Source organism: Haliotis rufescens, unplaced genomic scaffold (genome assembly GCF_023055435.1).
Source record: "Haliotis rufescens isolate VD_foot unplaced genomic scaffold, xgHalRufe1.0.p SCAF_4, whole genome shotgun sequence".
NCBI classification, from domain to species: Eukaryota; Metazoa; Mollusca; class Gastropoda; order Lepetellida; family Haliotidae; genus Haliotis; species Haliotis rufescens.
The window spans coordinates 42,579,249-42,597,641 of NW_025964112.1; the positions used below are offsets into that span (position 1 = coordinate 42,579,249).

General features: G+C 38.5%; 1 protein-coding gene across 1 annotated transcript in view; it reads left to right on the forward strand.

Annotated features, from left to right (window-relative positions):
• The window catches only part of LOC124135982 (FK506-binding protein 5-like), a 33,210-nt gene extending 15,446 nt beyond the window's left edge, over window positions 1-17,764 (forward strand). The window contains exons 2-5 of the mRNA XM_046501717.2: window positions 8,050-8,245; window positions 8,500-8,708; window positions 11,928-12,100; window positions 13,054-17,764. Coding sequence (XP_046357673.2) covers window positions 8,050-8,245; window positions 8,500-8,708; window positions 11,928-12,100; window positions 13,054-16,351 — 3,876 coding nt within the window. The 3' untranslated portion in view covers window positions 16,352-17,764. The remainder of the gene's footprint in view (window positions 1-8,049; window positions 8,246-8,499; window positions 8,709-11,927; window positions 12,101-13,053) is intronic.
• The last annotated feature ends 629 nt before the right edge of the window (window positions 17,765-18,393 follow it).

Sequence of the window (18,393 nt, forward strand, 5' to 3'; positions counted from 1 at the left end):
GTTTACAGCAAAGTAAAACTGTGATAAAATGTTTATCTGAGCGTAAACCTAGAAGGAGCAGTAGACTGCCTAAAAATCTCAAAAATCAAAAAGATTCCTCGTCCATATAACTACTCACAAAATACAAATACCGTCACTGTAACAAAATGCCACACCTTCATATGAAATATCAATATTGATTTAAGACTGCAAATTTCCATTTGACAAATGTAAACTATTTACTGTCAAAACCAACATGAACTGCCTGATAAAGATGTGATGTATTTTTTAACATGTGCGGGATGGGTAGAGCATGATATTGGAGAACCTGGAATGTAACTAAAAGACCGAATCACTTAACACAGACAGCAAATTCGAGGTCCAAATGCACGTTGTATAAATGTAAGCAAACACATTAATGAATGCGGGAGTGGCCATTTTACTTTCTTTCCGATTTGAAATAATATTTTTTAACAATGGCACACATTTACGAATGGAAAAAAGAACAGGTGTTCATTAGGTTTTTGAAACCGAAACTTAATTCAAAAGAATAATTTTCAAAACTTCCCCATGTAGTTCAATGAGTATTTATCACACCATAATGTATTTACGCCTCCCACTGTTATGGCTAACTATAACGTCATAGGCATTTTGACGTCAAACCACAACGTTGGCTGTCGCCTATGACAACGTTTTACTTTTCCCTCTATTGTCACGAACTGTTACGTCATAGGCATTATGACGCCACAAATACTGCTGTTGTGCATGTTTATATATATTTCACCTTACATTAAAACACACGCTTCTTATTTTTCACGTAGCCTGCTCATGTAGCCCGCTGAGAAATCAATCGGAACACACCGTAGGTTATTTTCATAGCTCGAAAAAGTATCGTTGAGTTGAAATGAACCGATGTTTATCCGATGCAGTGGGCAAGGGGAAGTAACTCGGTTCGTTTACGTCGTCTGCTACGACTTTTGGTAACTCGGTGAAACTGCGGGTATATATTCCGGACCCGTATGAATGAATGTCGGTAAGATAAATTCGTTGTCAGCCGATCTCTCGGGGCATATGGTGGGACGTACCGTATGTGAGCCTATGTACCCCTCGCCAGACAGCTCAGGGTACATAGGCTCACACACAGGTACATCACATCATACACACCATGAGTGAGTGAGTGAGTTGGGTTTAACGACGCTTTTAACATTATTCCAGTTATATCGCGGCGTGTCAGCTTAATGTTGGAGGAAAGCCCGAAGTGATGCTGGTCTCAGACGTTTACCACTCCGGTGAAACCCACGAGCACGAGTATGGTGCTGACAAACCTAGACACATAATCGGGGCGAACCGGGATTCGAACCCACAATCATAGGTTTCTGGCGTGCCCAAGGGACGCAACTCTGCACAGCGAATAGTGGCGCCTTAGACGACTGGGCCACCCGTGCCCCCTACACACCACGAGATCGGTTGACAACTTTTAATATACATATCAAGAGGAACACAAATGAGACACAGTTATCTGACTGTTTATAGAGCCTCAGAGTCTATCTCTCTTTTTATATCTATCATCTATGCCACCCTTAAAATGTGTACTGAATACTTTGCTTCGCGTGTGCCTGTGACGGGTGACACCGACGGGCCAGGAAACGCTCACCTTTCCGCGAAACCTAGTACCATCACTATTTGATAGTGATCAATAAACACGTGCTTTCGATACAGTCATAATCGGACAATGGAGTCTGCTTTTAGTGGAACTTACTCTCATATTTCTTTTGAAAATGGAAACGGTTTTTGTCGCTTTTATTCGTAGACAGTGGGCATATATAGTGAAAGTATCATCCAGTTCAATTTCTTTTCTTCATATTTTGATGATAGAGCATAGTACAATATGCAGGGTGTGAATAGCATAGTCGTGTGATTGTAGTGCTCGCCATGAAGAAGGTCGTGTATTAACTACATGGTGGCTCATGTTCATGACGTGAAGCACTACCGCAAAGTGCCCTGTCAGCACATTGTTGCCGCGTATCAGAGTATGATAATGTTTTCTTGAAATATCAACAGTAGCCATACGACATATCCCCACAGGTAAAAAGTACATTAAAATTGACATTACTTATTAATTCTGTGATAATTGTCGCGTCTTCAAATCATGGATGCTCGGGTGTCAATGCGCCACAACCAGAGCTGAACTGTAGGGTGGGGGGTGGAGGTGGGGGCTCGTGGAAGGCGCTCGTAAGGAGTATATAAGTGATGTAACAGCGTGGGGAGTTCATTCTCGCCTGCGGTCTAGCCATAAAGCAAACAGCTTAAATTTCAGAAGTTGGACACGGTGTGTTGCGGGAAAAGGCTCTTCGCCAAATAATCTTACAGTGAGATGCAACGTCACTACGGCGTCAAAGCAATAGGTTGAAACCAGAGGAACACGATAGACAATGAAGTGTGTATAGTGTCGACATTAAAGGCCCTCGGCTAGAACCGCAAGGGACGTTCAGTGTGAGCTTGCTATTTGTGTCTGGTTTGTGGGTGGGGGACGAGAAATTAAATTGGTCGTCAGCGTCCCAGGAAACACTTCCGTCACACATACGAAATAATGTACCTTAATGGACTAGTAATTGAAACATGGTGTATTGACATAGAATGTATTTGTATGTCGTAGTGCTCGAATAGTGTCTTTAGTGTATGTTTATGAGCATGTAGGTATGTGTTGTAAAGTACATCTATATATATGAGGTACAATGTTTACAAAAACAAAACTCACTTACACATATTTGTATGATTATCTATTACATGGAAAGTAAGAGTTCAAACAGAATGGAATCGATGCATGCAAGCCCTACACTCACGGATCAATATTAAACAACGTTATTCGGTATATATCATTATTTGGAGTCGTTTTACAGTGACAAATGGTTATATCAATTTTAAATATGAGCATTTCTAATATAAGGGTAATTATCTCTTTGACAATGCGTGAGAATAGTCTCCGTATTACAAGGCAATACTATTAAAAGTACTCACGTTAGGGTTATTTCAATACTTCTCAGGGAGTCATTTTGAGCTTAAATCAGTGTAATATGGACATACCTATATAAAGTGGTACTCATCTTAATGTTTCCCAGCATAGAAATAGCAACATCACATCCTACATTATATATCATACGTGAACATTTGTCCATATCAAGAATAGTGAATGGACATAAACAATTTTCAACTATCTGAGGAGATTAATATTTTTGAAACTGATATAGTTCACTGGATTCACAAACGTTTGAATACCAGCCTTGTTCATGTACAATCTCTTCATCGTTATACAAAGTTATTCTCAATTAAAATATATTACCAACGTTTTGCGTGATCCATGGACCATAACCGTAAACAAAAAGCCTTTCGATAATGATAAAACGTATCTGCTAAAAGCCGATTTTTTCGATTCCAACTAAAGCATAAACTTGTGTTTATTTAGGAATTGGAATTTCTACCTGGATTTGCAAAGGGAGAAAATAAATAACCAAGAAGTTTAACTTAAGGTTGAGGCATATCGGTGATCTGATATCGTCCATAACCATCAAATAGCACATTCCCTTCCACCGAAGTCATCCATCTTGTTCTACAATCTTGATGACCGGTTTTGTCACTCTGAAATCATCTATGCATAGATGCTAATATGAAACAGATGAGGCGGTTTCACTTGTGTCTTGTATTTCTAGTTCAGATGGATAAATCAATGGAAGGGAATACCTGAAACTTAAGTTAAACTCCATGGCTATTTTTTTGTTTTGTCAATCCGACATAAATTCCGATTCCTGTGCATAAAGAAACAGATCAGCAAGGAGGGGAGCACACTTGGTGCCCAGGGGGATGCCTTATTATTGTCTTGTCTGAATTCCCTATCCATAAATTCAACACAGATCTTCTCTGTAAACCTCATGTGTTGATTGCTTTCATTTTTGACAAATTATCCCCTATCTTTGAAGAAAGAGACGTATGCCTACCTTACGTGTATAGTCACTGCGTTTAGTGACAAATGCTCCAAGGATCAAGGAATGCAGTTTTTCCTTCAGTTTGTCGTGTGGGGTAGTGGTGAAAGTGGAAATATCACATGATTTGACACAATCGAACGTGTTTTTTTTCTGAGATAACAACATTACAGGCAAATCCTTGGAGTTTTTGAGATTTCATATGGTATCAATTCCAATTGTCTCAAATACTTTCCGTGAATTTAACGAACGATTTTGCTTGATTGTTTTAAGTATTATGATTATTCTTTGAGACAGGCATTTTTATGGAGCAACTGCTGAATCCAGCAATATATCTTTCTTTGTACGGATATGTTTTGAGCTTTGGAGTCAAGCCAAAAGTTGACAAATATCGAAACTCGATCTGGGCAGATTTCTTCCTCAGTTACCGTAAAGACCATACATATGACATTATTTGATTCGTCACTTGTTCCGAGTTCTTTGATCAAACAATTAGTGCAGTGAAAGTAATTTGAGACTTTGTCAGTGGGAATGAACAACCACAGACTTTTCAAATTAGGCAACACGACTTTGGAAGTATGTTGAGTGGAGCACACTATTAGCTTCCAGGCCCACATTCTGAAACAAATAATAGCATAGAAATATAATTTACTAATTTGGATGATAAGGTGTTCGTATAGGAAAATGCAATTTAAATCATTGTGGACCTGATTTTTGTCTGCGAGTGTTAAATTAGTTTATAATCAAACGTCAACGCCAGAGAAGAACCAGCCTCGAACATCCTCGAAACAGATTCCATTGGGCATAAAAGGCAAAATAATGGTAAAAATGAAATAAATAGATCACTGAAAATCGGTGAGGACAGCATCTATTTCTAGTTTACGGCATATATTACTAGTTTGTTTTTGATTTAATGGAGTCTGTTTCTGGTTTGGTCAAAGCAATACCAAGGACTATATTAGAAGGTGATAACAATTTTAACCAGTACTTAATGCATGTCTCGCGATAGTCAAGAAATAAACCGCCTCTAACACCAATTATAGAAACATTTGAAACATAATTACCCACACCCATTGCGTACACGCCACACATCACATGTACTAGGGAATTTTGGTTTAATCAAATATCTTAAATACAATAGATGGTGAAATATTCTTTAACCTGTACCTTAACTGTTTAACATAAATTAAAGCTGTATTAGCTTTATGAAAAAGGATATTAACTAATTTAGACCAACACAACATAAACGTGCCAGCAAATGCATACGCGAATTGAAATATTAGTTTCATGGAAACACGTGTAACTCTACATTGCGACCATGAGTTCACTCAGAGAAATCATTCAGAGAAATCATTCAGAGAAGCCGCTTCATTTTGATGTCAACGCTGCTCCCTGTAATTATAAACAACCACGTCCATTCCGACACCGACAATTAAGGCACCTGTATCATGCTCCAACATACTCCTTTCTCCCATCACCCAGTAAACGAGGATTAATGTAATACTGATGTATGTGTCAAGAAGGATATATGGCAAATCAATACCACGTATTGTGTTGGTTGAATACACTACCGGCCTGTATGGAAACGCCTAACTTAAGGCAAACAGTCGTTATCACTGTTTAGACCATCAACTGATGTTAACAAATAATACAAACTGTTTGTAATGTTTGTGTTTCAAACTGTATTGGTGCGTAAAATGTATTGATCAGTTGAATTTAGTTCATACAAGTGCGCTTTTTCCCTTGCAGTTCAGATTTCAACTCAATCGCTAAGGTCAATTAATAATGTAATGTACATTTGGACACTGAACGTATCTCGTAGCTGCAGTAATAATGGTTCTGAAGCAGAGTGAGTGAGTTGGGTTTTACGTCGCTTTTAGCAATATTCCAGCAATATCACGGCAGTGAAATAGGCTTCACACGTTCTACCCATGTGGCGAATCGATCCCACCGCCCCTGATTGCAGATGGAGAATTGCAAAAATATAATAAATCCTTAAGATAACAAAAAAAGGTTAACAGATTAAGCTTCATTTTCATCTCAACATACCTGCTGTATTCCGAATGTTTAAAAAAGACGTCATATATGAACTTAAACTTTGCTATTATAAATGTTATATGAAATAAGGGCTGGGATTGTTTTGAAAATATATAACTTGTCTCAGAAAAGAAATGGGAAACTTTTATGTAGCCGCCGATTTTACTCCCAAAAGGTAATATTGTTCGCTACACAAGATGGATGTTCCAAAGATAAGGTGTTGTGAATCCCCCTTTTCACAGAATGAAAAATATGCGGGTATTGTGGCAGTGACCGAAAGCACTGTCTACAGAGTGGGTCTCCAAATGGCAGAGATTTCACAGAGCAAGGGCCAAAACGCCAATTTTCAAACTAATTTGTCATCATGACCAGCAACATCAGTGTGTAAAATTTCATTTCTCTGACTTAAATAGTTTTTGAGAAAATCTGTCCCCTTTGAGAAGCGGAGGGACGCCGGCCGGACGGACTGACGGACCGTTCTTATTTACCTCGTTCCTCTTCGTGGCGGGGGATATTAATGTACGGTGCTCGTTTGAGCTGCAAGCGTTCGCCACTAAATGCCGTATATGTAAACCTCATGTGATGCAAAAGTTGTCCCAAAGCAAGTTTATCTTGTGTTCCAAAAGAATATGAGCAGAAAGGAATTTTACCGAAGACCAGAAAATGAAGGATTAGAAAACATTGAAAAACTTATTTTGTCATGTAACTCTCATGATATCAGCAGACCATATCAGGTGTCACATAGACATCCTAGGGAGTGCAGTCAAGTCAGAAACGTCAGTAACGTGTGTATGATCCACGGACATTGACCACAGCTTCAACCCTACGCCTCATACTCATTACAAGTCGTTGAATGCTTCTCTGAGGCAAACGGATCCATTCTCCTTGAAGTGCGGCTTCAAGTCCAGCGAGATTTTGAACTGGGGGATCACGATGTCTGATTTTCCGGCCAAGAATGTCCCAGAGATGCTCAATCGGATTAAGATCCGGACTACAGGCCGGCCAAGGAAGAGTGGCAATAGTTTCTTGACGCAAATAAGCCAAAACTGCCCGAGATCTGTGTGGTCTAGCGTTGTCGTCCATGGAAACAGGTCTTGTCTGAAGAGGATGGTTGTCAAAATGAGGGACTACCACTGGACGAAGAACGGCATCTTGGTATTGTTGGCCATTCAGGTTTCCACGAATTGTCACCAGCGGAAGTTTGCAGCCGAAGGAAACACAACCCCATATCATGACAGACCCCCCACCACATGCCAAGGTCTTCTGGATGTTCCTTGGTGCAAAACGAGTGTTACGTTGCCTCCAAACACGTATTCGACCATCAACAGTTCGTAGCAGCATTCGACACTCTTCAGACCAACGGATCCTTCTCGAGTTGGCCAAGTTCAATCGACTACGGGCACGACAGCATATCAGAAGATCCGCATGTGCCTCTCAGTCAGTTGAGGACGTTTACTGGTCTTCTGGCGTTATAACCAGCCGCTCTGAGGCGACGTCTTACGGTCATCGTCGAGAGTCTCTGATGGGTAATACACTGCAGTCTTAAATCTGTTGAAGTGGCAAATGGATTTCGTCCGACTTTCCTGAAAATACGTCTATCCTCTCTGTTAGAGGTCTTTCGTGGCCTACCAGACCTATGCCTGTCATTGACATCATTAGTTTGACCATGTTTGACAATCAAACGAGTGATAACACTGTGATGCAATGGCCCTGCATGACATGCCAGCATTTTTCATGCCTTGCCATCTTTCAGCGTTCGTTAACTTTCTCCTCACCATGGCTGATTTTCAACCTCTATTGGAAGGGGAATCTCACACAGGAGCAAAATGCAACCACGTGTCTGAAACTTGAATTTCACTATTTATAGGGTAGGGGAACTTCAGCAACACGTAAAGCACGCTTTCCTTGTGGTATCATGAAACTATGGAAGCCTAATTCAGTCATACATCATCGTATTTCGTATTTCTGATTCCCACACGTGAAATCAAGAGACTATGAATATGGTGGCGCTTAACTTGTGTGCATGTGTATATATAATAGTTTGTTTCATCAACAGCGGCAACAATCAGAGACAATGAGCACGTCGACATTCGACGACGTCTCCTCGACGTCATCGTCGTACCAAACAACCCCATCGCCCATGAATGTCTACCACAGGGGTAACCGGTCGGAACGGAGGAACACCAAATCCAAGAAGAAGAAAGAGGAACCAAAGAAGAAGGAAAAGGAAAAGGATGCCACAACCGCATTAGGTAATGGTACTAATGTGGTCAGTGAGTGTGTGAGTGAGTGAGAACTGTTTTTCGCCAGAAATGGGCTTCTCATATGAACCCATTCAGGCTATTGAACACAAGCTTTCGACGCGAGCTACCACTACCACAAACCAACACTAGGCTACCCTACCGCCCCTTCTTTAACCTATTTAGCTACGCGCATTTCTTAAGATATACGCTTACTAATGACTACTGTAGTATATTGGTCCGACGATTATTGTTCTGTGTTTCAGTGGACAGACTCCATTCATCGCTGGACAATCTTGACCGGTTCCTTCAAATGAATCTCCAGGATGAGATATTTCTGGCCCGTAAGGACCTGATGCCAAAACACTTTGAAAAAAGTGACAAGTTGAGGAAACGTTGGAGGAAACTGGAGCAGGACCTGGTATACGAGGAACTCCTCGTCACCATCAATGATGCCAAGGACAGGAAGAAAAGCGTATGTAGTGTAAATACCTCGTCATCCTTGAATTGGAAAAGAAGATACCTGATAATCCTGTTTCTAAAAACAGTAAAACATTTCGTAGTCATGATTCGGTAACATTGTGTTTGTTGAATGTTCTCAGTTCCCAACTCAAGGATGACAAATATACTGCTTAACCTTTGATAGGGTTTCATTGTTCATGATATCCCAACTAATCAATTGGATTTGTGTGTTTTGGGTCCGAAGAAGCTCTATATATGTGTATCCCTATCGAACGTTGACTGGTATATATTATTAGCAGTTTTCATACAGTTTCCATTGTACATCACCTTTTTTCATCAATGGCATGTCAATTGCATGTGCACGGCACTTATAATGTTAAAACTATCCATTTTCCTGTTGTTCAGATGTATATTTTACGTGCATCCTTAGCTTATAATTGGGGTGGCTGAAAAGATTTGAGCCTAACTTCGAAGGATATATGGTACAATCATCACAGCTTGAATGTATTATGTACAATACGTTCCATGCTAACAGGCAGCATTCGAACCAGGCATCATATTTGTGCAGGCATCAAAATGACTAAGTATTCCCAGTGGACGAAAATTGACAAAACTGTCAACCGCGCTTTCATGAAGTATCTCTATCTCAACTCATACAGCCATCCATGTGGACATGGTGTCAACTTTAGGTGATGGTACTCGTTCCATTGTCACTGTTTAGAGGTAGGAAGAGGAGTTCAAGATATGCGAGAGAGCCTCAAAGATGATCCAACATCAAAACGATCTTCAATTGCCACCCATTAGGAAATGTTGATGAAATACATGATATGATTATGGATGATCAACAATTTATCAAACGTCGCATGGCCAATACAGTAGGCACCACTTATGAGAGAGTTGAGGACATTCTGAGGAATGAACTGTCGGAGGCGAAAGACTTCAGCACAATGGGTTCCAAGAAACGTTCCAGATTCATTATATCTCGTGAGGATTTACGTCGCTTTGATGCAGCCCAGGTGATTGTCTTGATCGATTTATAACCATGGATGAGTCTTGGGTGCACTATCAGCAAGCGGCTAAACATCAGTCAAAGCAATGAAAATATCTAACGGTTCCGAAGAATGCAAAGTCTGTTCCATCAGCTGGCAAGGTGACGACTTCGGTTTCCCGGGATTTTAATGGTCATACTGATCTACAACATTTATACCTCCCGAAAGGTCAGACATTTAAAGCTAATATTATCTGCTTTGGCAACTACTGGAGAATATCAAGGGTACACTTGAAGGACGAACTGTCTGGCAAGCATGATGCAAGTGATGTTGATGCCATTCCTGCTGTGAAGGATCTTTTACCTCGTGAGGAGGAAGACATTTTCACTAGTGGAATCCAGGCAATAATTAACAACCACCTCCATCAACGGAGTCCTTTATACTTAAGCTCAGAACACTTCAGTCACCCCTCGTTCACCGTAGTTTATTTTATTTGGGATCGTATCAGTTAGTTTTTTAAATTGATTAATACTATTATTTGAATATTCCATTTACCACGAATAATCTGTTGAAACAACTTTAAAACTTCATTGTTTCCATTGTTATTTAATCACTTCTCATATCATTCGTTATAATAGATGAATATATTTTTGAGATTTCAGAGTAAGTTAATTATCTTTCTCACATGTATTTATCACTCACTTTTTTCACTACCACAAACGCATTCACGTTTTCTTCTCACTCCTATCACAATTATGCATAAACAGTAATGTTCAAGTAACAACGAGAAAGACATAAGTAAAATGAAAAGTAAAGTAAACAAAAACCCAACAAACAACAAGAACCAAGTCCCGTTTCATAGAAAAACATATTAATCTGTGAACAATACTTTTAACAAGACTAATTGTCATTTGATATCTTCTATTCCATCTTCCTAGTAAAATAGTTCAATCTCAACAAAGTGTTTAAACAATTGGGCGGAATTCTGAACTTAATTCTGAATGATCACAATTCTCATTTGAATAAGGAACGACATTTAACACAGCATAGCGATCGTAGTCCGATTAGTCCGAATTTATGGTTGTGAATTATAGGGTTGTCTTTTTCGAGAGCTGCTAGTAATTTTGAAAACTGGTCTAGGTCTGCCTTAATGGATGTTCATTCACTGTCGAAACTGTACCATGTACACATATTTTGATTCCTTTATTTAAAGACGCCGATTCATTCATAATATATCTTTGATTCCTTTAACAACGCGGAAGTTCACCCCCACGGTGATTGGCGTGGATAAATGAGATACTATAGCAAAACCTTGTATAAAGTATAAACAATATTGTGGCTTTATAAACTGATAAATATATATTTAATTTTGTGAAAAATATTATAATGTAATCCTACTGACAAAATCAATGCAAAGAAATTGGAAAAATATTTTGTTCTGGAACTAAATGATTGTCAATTCGTTATCCATGAATAACATCTATCTAAGCCAAAATGTAATTTAGTTTTATAGTTATATATTGCAAGTATCTCCTCTGAGAAAATATGTATTGGAACAGGTGACTAGTTATGGTCGTTACCTAGGTGGTGGAGACAATTATATATACTATCTTGTCTTTTAAAAAATGGGCTATTCCGTAATTTATACTGACCATTCTTTTTCTTAGTCACTATGTTTCAAAGTAATACAGAAAAGACAACTATTCCCTCTTTAGATAATGTGTCTTAATATAAAAAAAACAACATAATTTATTATCCATTACGCCAGAATAAATTTCACAATCAAAACGTTGGTATTGAAATGACATAAACGTTTACTAATATACCATTATCTACGAATTTATATTAACCATGCGTAAATATTTCAAATATCGAACACTAATGATTGCATCAAATGAATAAAATTATTTTTTTTAATTTAATGATATAATAAATAAACGGTTTCAGCTATACATCTAAGATACGGCCCCAAAATAAATGAAAGTTACTGATCAGTGTTAAATAATACTAGTACATTTGGGCGACTTCTTGTTTCTTGAATAAAATATCTGTCGACTTCCATTGTATTTCATTGGTTGCCTTGTAAGCCAAGCCAAAACTGTTAACTTAACAAACCATGTCAAATCATTTACCCATATATTCATTCAAAAATGAATAACATGATCCACCAATCATTAAGCCATAGGCTGTACATTGCTGTTCCCACGCTCACCGTCACGGTCACAGAGCACTTGTTGTTTCAGCGCACCAAAGAGGCATTTAAACGTGAACTTTATTGTCTCTTAAAGACCGGGAGTAATCCTTTGACCCCAATTGGAGAGGAACCTGATGAAAAGGGGCCAAAGTCAGCGACATCTGACAGTCATCGACTCAGTCCGGAGGGAGCCAGTTCCCACGACAACGACGTGGAACAGGAGTATGGATCATTCACGTTACCATTCAATTGGAATAATGCTTGTACCATAATCTACTGAACAGACCATTACATTCTAGGGGCTGGGATTTTGTAGGAAACACAATATTATTTCGAACCCTTCTTCAAAGCATACTTGATATTTTTCTCTGAGAGGTGGAGCCGAAAATATATTACAGCACGTCCAATGAACAATTATGGTTTTGTAAAACCCGAGTGAGTATTATATTTTCCAACAAATTTCAAGAAGAAATGAGTTTGTCCTCATAAATGCCAAGTCTCACCAGACATAAAAAGTCGGTTTCTAAAGCGAGGTTCAAGATGTAATAAGGTGGCCTCATCTGGCCAACTAAAATCCATAAATTGTAAAGGTGGTATAAATTACAAATACTGTTTTGTATGTTATTGAAACTTGTCACTGATAACAACAACACATGACATTATGATATCTCATCTTAAGTTAATATCATTACACGACTTTTGAGAATGATCATTGTCGGTGTCACCATGGAACAGTTTGTCAGATGATGAAAAGGAAATTTGATCCTCAATATTGACATGGGATATATATATATATTGGATGACTTCCATCGAACAGGGACTCCACATGGCTTGGCTTACAATCATTCCTTGAAATAAAACCAACATTTATCGATGCTGATTAATGTAGGGAATGTAACAATTCACGTTTCGTTAATAATACATTGTAACATGAATTTTAACAATGCACGTAAATTTTCCATTATTAATCTTTGTAGCTAATGTCTATTTGGTTAACAAGAAACATGCCAGGGAAAGTATCCTATGATTAAGATAATTTAGATTGGAGTTAAAGTTTTTTTCCGGATGTAAATGCTGTTATTATGAGTTTTAATTAATAATTATAAGAAACTAACAAGGTAAAAGATAAAATCGAATTACATTTTTAACAAACATTTTTATATCTATTTCCTCAGAAAATCTAACACAACTAAAGGTAAAGGTTCATCTAAAGGCAAAGCTAAAAGACGAAAAGAAGATAGTCAAAGCAATGGAAGCAAATTTGAAAAGAGTCACACCATAGCTGATATTCACCACATGCCTGAACAACGAAACACAAACTCACAATTATCAGGCAGTACAGATGTGAATACACCAATAGGAGAAGTACCATCAGAGGTAGATAATCTTTCAAAGGAACAACGATCTTCTCAGAAAATATCAGTTCAAAGTGATAAATCTGTGAAAAGAAACAATAGTTTTGAAAGTTCTAATGTCAGTGTTGAGAAAAGAGTTTCAACAGTTTCAAATCACAGATACAGCCAGAGCAGAAAGACCTCAATTTTAAGTAAACAGTCAAATAGTAATATAACACTTCTAAGTAAACAATCTACAATTGTGTCCACACAATCAACTACCATAGGAGATGATGGGTCTGAAGATGGAGAAAATGATGAGGACGATGATGAAGAAGAGGAAAAAGAATATATTGAAGAGGACGATGAGGCGATAGAAGAGGATGATGGGGATGAAGATAAAGTAATGGAGGAAGATGACGACGAGGAAGATGATGAGGAAGATGATGATGAGGAAGAAGAAGGTGAAGAAGAAGATATACAACATATGAGGGAATCAGAAAAGAATGAAAACGATGATTCGCTGATAAAATCTTTGGTAAAGGCTGATGATGAAGATGACGAAATTATTACTGAAAATGAAAAGTTGAAAGAAGCTGAGATAGCTCAGGAAGCTGTTTCGGAGAGAGATTCTGTAAGTCAGTGTAGCCCTGGGAGGAAAGACAGCACAGAAGAGGAAGAAAATGAGAATGGTGAAGACAATGATGAAACTGAAACTGAAGATGGCGAGGAAGAGGGGACAGAGGGGGAGGAGGAAGAAGAAGAAGAAGAAGAGGAGGAGGAGGAGGAAGAGACGAATAGAAACTCCGCAATTGCAAGTGAAAGTAGACCAGAAAGAGACAAAAGTTTAGTATTAAAAGCCAGTGTCCTTGTTCGACAAGAAAATGTACCAGAAGACTTTCATGTACTTGATAAAGATACGACGGATATTGGCTCTAGTGATGTCAGTTATGTTGAAGAAGAAAATGACATAGAGGACGATGATCCAAATGATGAGGAAGATGGGTATGATGATGATGATGACGAAGGAGAGGATGATGAAGAAGAAGAAAAGGACTGTGAAAAGATAGAAGAAGAAGAAGAAGAAGAAGAAGAAGAAGAAGAAGAAGAAGTGATTGAAACTGAGGAGAACAAAGAAGTCACAATACCAAGTAATATACCCAAAGAGTCTTCTGATAACCAAATGAACGAAGATGATCAGGACACTGAATTCAATACACATGCCAATGAGCAGATAAACACTCCGTTGGATATTCAGATAAAGCATAAAGAATCGACATGTGTTCATAAAAAGAACAGCATTTCGACAAAAGAGAAAATAGTGGATCAAACAATGTTTTCTGATGTTAGAAGTGTTGTAAATTGTGTGCTAGTTGAAAAGAAGACATCAGTAGTCACACGTGAGCAGAAGAAAATCACCGAGGATAATTTGCAAACTGATATTGAAAATCAAAACCAGAAGAAAAGATCTACAACGCCAGACACTTTGATGGGTGATGGGTGTGTGTACATTCACCGACCAAAGAAACAGAGAAAGAAGGAGCGGCCGCCCTCTACACCTCATAGTCGACATGGAAAACGTAGAGGCAAATACGAAGAGAATCCTTATATCGCTACTGCTAATGAAATCAGAAGACAAATACACCCTACGAGAGCTGAGAAGAAAGTAACAGATGGAAAAACGAAAGACCACAAAACTCATTCTAAAAGAGGGAAGGCACCTAAAATACTTGGTCTTGTGAATGAACTAACTTCGTCGTTAGTTCACGTGAGCACATCACATTCAACATATAATAACCCTGTGACACCAAGAAGCAGACTTGGTACTGGTAGTCATTCTGAAGTCGATATAAGAGAACGAAATAAACGGACGAGTAAATCTAAATCTCCTTCATCAAAATCCTCATCTTTTAGAGATAGGAGTGGGAAAAGGAATGTTTCAGAAACTTCAACAGAACCCACGCTCCTGTCCTTAAGTAGTGAAATGATGACACTCCATAAAGACAAAATGCGCGTTAATCCCCAGGATCGCTCAGCCTCACATACACACAGTAAGAGCAGAGAAACTAAAACACTCAAGAACGGTAAAGTGAGAAAAGAAACAGATCTTTCTCCAGAAGATGAAGGAGCTTCCTTGTTACCTACTGAACCTAGCAAGCGTGTCCGAAAAGAAGGTGACGCAAATCTTGACCAACCAAGGAGGAATACGGACAATGGCAAAAGTGAAGTTGAAATAAAAACAAAAGAATCGTGTTTAAGTAATATCGGTGCCATTTCACAAGCAGAAACTCCTAACGCTTGTAAAAAAGGAAGCTTAGAGTACATACCAATGCAGAAAGAGAAAGGTATAGTTAGAACTAAATGTGATGATGATTCAGAGAAATCTGGTAATATATTAAAAGATAAAGCAAATAGAAAAAAGAGTGTAAAATGCAAAGATGAAGAAACCGCAGATGCTTCATTAAATATACGAAGCAAGATTTCCAAGCAGGAAGGAAGTGTGGCTGATACTTCAGAAGGCAAGCCTGAAAGGAGAGTGAAAAAGAGAAGAAAATTCAAAGGCCACATCTCGCATAAAGAAAGTGTTGCATCTTCCAGGGATGAAGGAATGGACGTGATGAATTATGTGCGCAAAGCGCACATTAACGATGACAGTGTAAAAGTTAAAGCAATAAATAGAAATGATACTTTGAAATCGAAAACTTCCCGCGTGAGATGTGCCAAGAAATCAGTTTTCAGAGCTGACACAGTCACAAGCGTATATGACGGCAAAGTTGAAGTGAGGACTTCAGATGTAAAGCATAAAAAGAAGGCGAAAGATAAGAAGAAAAGAGTTGTGCAAAAGTCAAAAAGTGACGTAGATCTAGAGTCTCAGGCAACATCAGAAGGATCCGAAGAGTCAACCAAGCATAGACTAGACTCACAACCAGTGGCTTCGAAACCATCGAAAGAAATGATGGAGCGTGCTCGAGAAGCTAAAGAGGTGTACACTCCACCGCGCCCCTCCCTCGGAGAGAAGAGGGCAGAAAGAGTCAAGGCCATGGAGGAGATCAGAGCTGAGGAGAAGAGGCAAGAGAATCGGATAAAGAGGAAGAAAAAACATGATGCAGAGAAAAAGAAATCAAAATCAAAGAAATAGATTGGTATTGATTAGATCATTAGTTTCTTTGTTTTGTTCCCTTATAGAGAAGTACTGTTATGTCTAATCTCCCCAAATGTCTGAATCTATGGCTACTTTGGTCTGTTTGGCAGAGATTTCGCTTTTTATGACAGCTTGGTTCTCGGGATATATAAATACAAAATGTTTGGGGTTTATGACATGCTACGGCAAAGCAGTTCTTGGCTATAGACGAATTCAAGATAACGGAATTTTACTGTGAGGAGGTATACACACTCAGTATTCTGGTTCACATTGAGAGAAATACCTCCTACAGGACACTTCCGGTCCATTTCAATGAGGCTGCGTTGTGTTTAACGCCGACTTTAACAGTATTTCAGTTATATCAGGTCGTCCAGTCAGTGATGTGCGACAGAGGTTTATTTATTTTTAATACTTGTTATCTAATGCATCAGCCGTGACGTATCTGTATATTGCAACGAGATGCCGAACGAATGCGAAATGGATTTCAATTTGTACTTTAAATGCATTAGTATATTACATGCGTGTATGTATGATGCAGTGTTACCGTTTGTTTGAATATTATGAGTATATCGTGAGGTAAAATAGACATGTTTGTGTCTTGTATATGGAGTGTTCATAGTCCTGTGCATGCGTGAGTATTCTCAACGTATCTATTCCATTTTGTAAGTGTGTTTAGCGTATACATATTTTTTAAGGCATGGGCAAGCTTCCGTTTGTATGCACGTGAGGCAGTAGGTAGCCTAGTGGTTAAGGCGTTCGCTCGTCACGCTGATGACCAGGGTTCGATTCCCACACGAGTACATTGTGTCAAGCCCATTTCAGGTGTCCCCTGTCGTGATCTTGTTGGAATATTGCTAAAAGCGACGTAAAGTCTGTTTGCAAGTGTGACTTGTATGTATGTTTGCATATGCCTTATTGTCAATGGCGTTATGATAGAGTATACATGTTTCGATAGGTGATACGAATGGCTGTTACATTACATTTTCAGTAGTGTGCATGTGCACACAAGAGACAACGAAGCAGACTAAAGATGGTAAGGCAATTACCGACCTGTAATTAGAACTTCTCTTTGAAACCATTAAGCACGGAAGCCTACATTCCGGACAAGCATGATGAATATGACGCGAAATAACTATTTTAACATATCATGAACGGTAGCTATATAAACAAAGATGGTTCACTTTTTGTATCAGTAAAGCGATGTGGATATAATGAAATATAGTAATATCGGGAAATATTGTGACATCACGTAACATGAGAAAACATAATATATGTCAATATCATTAAATATGGTGTTACATTAAAAAAGGGGGATATCATGAAATGTCAATCCAAAGAAATACGGTAATGTTATAAAGATGTAGAAAACATGATATATGTCAATATCGGGAAATATGTTTGTTTTATAAAAGATGAATATATTATGAAATGTCAAAATAAAAGAATATGGTAACATTATAAAGTAGGAGATATCATGATCAATGTCAATATAGAGAAATATGGTGATATCATGTAACTTGGAGATATAATATATCTCAGTTTCAAGAAATATTGTGATACGAAGATGGAGATATCATGAAATGTCAATATCAAGAAATATGGTGTTATAATAAAATATGAATATATCTTGAAATGTCATTATCAAGAAATATGGTGATATCAATGACATGAAGATGGAGATATCATGAAGTAAGGAGATATCATGTAAAAAATGGGGTATATTAAAGACGGTAATGTCATTAAAATCAAGGATCGGAGTGTCGTGAACGTTAAAGATTGATATATCATGAAGGTGGACACCTGGCGACTGTAGACTACTTCACACCTGACAACCACCACACCCTGAACCAACCTCCACACCCTGACCCAACCTCGGTGGATCAGCACAAATTCGCTCATGTTCAGTCTGTGTTGGTCTCATCTCCATTCCTGGAACATGTTACCCCTAAGTACTCCGGGTTAGAATGGGTACCCAGCAACCCATGCTTGTCGTAATAGCAACCAAAAGCATCGGATGGCTAGCCTCACTGACTTTGTTG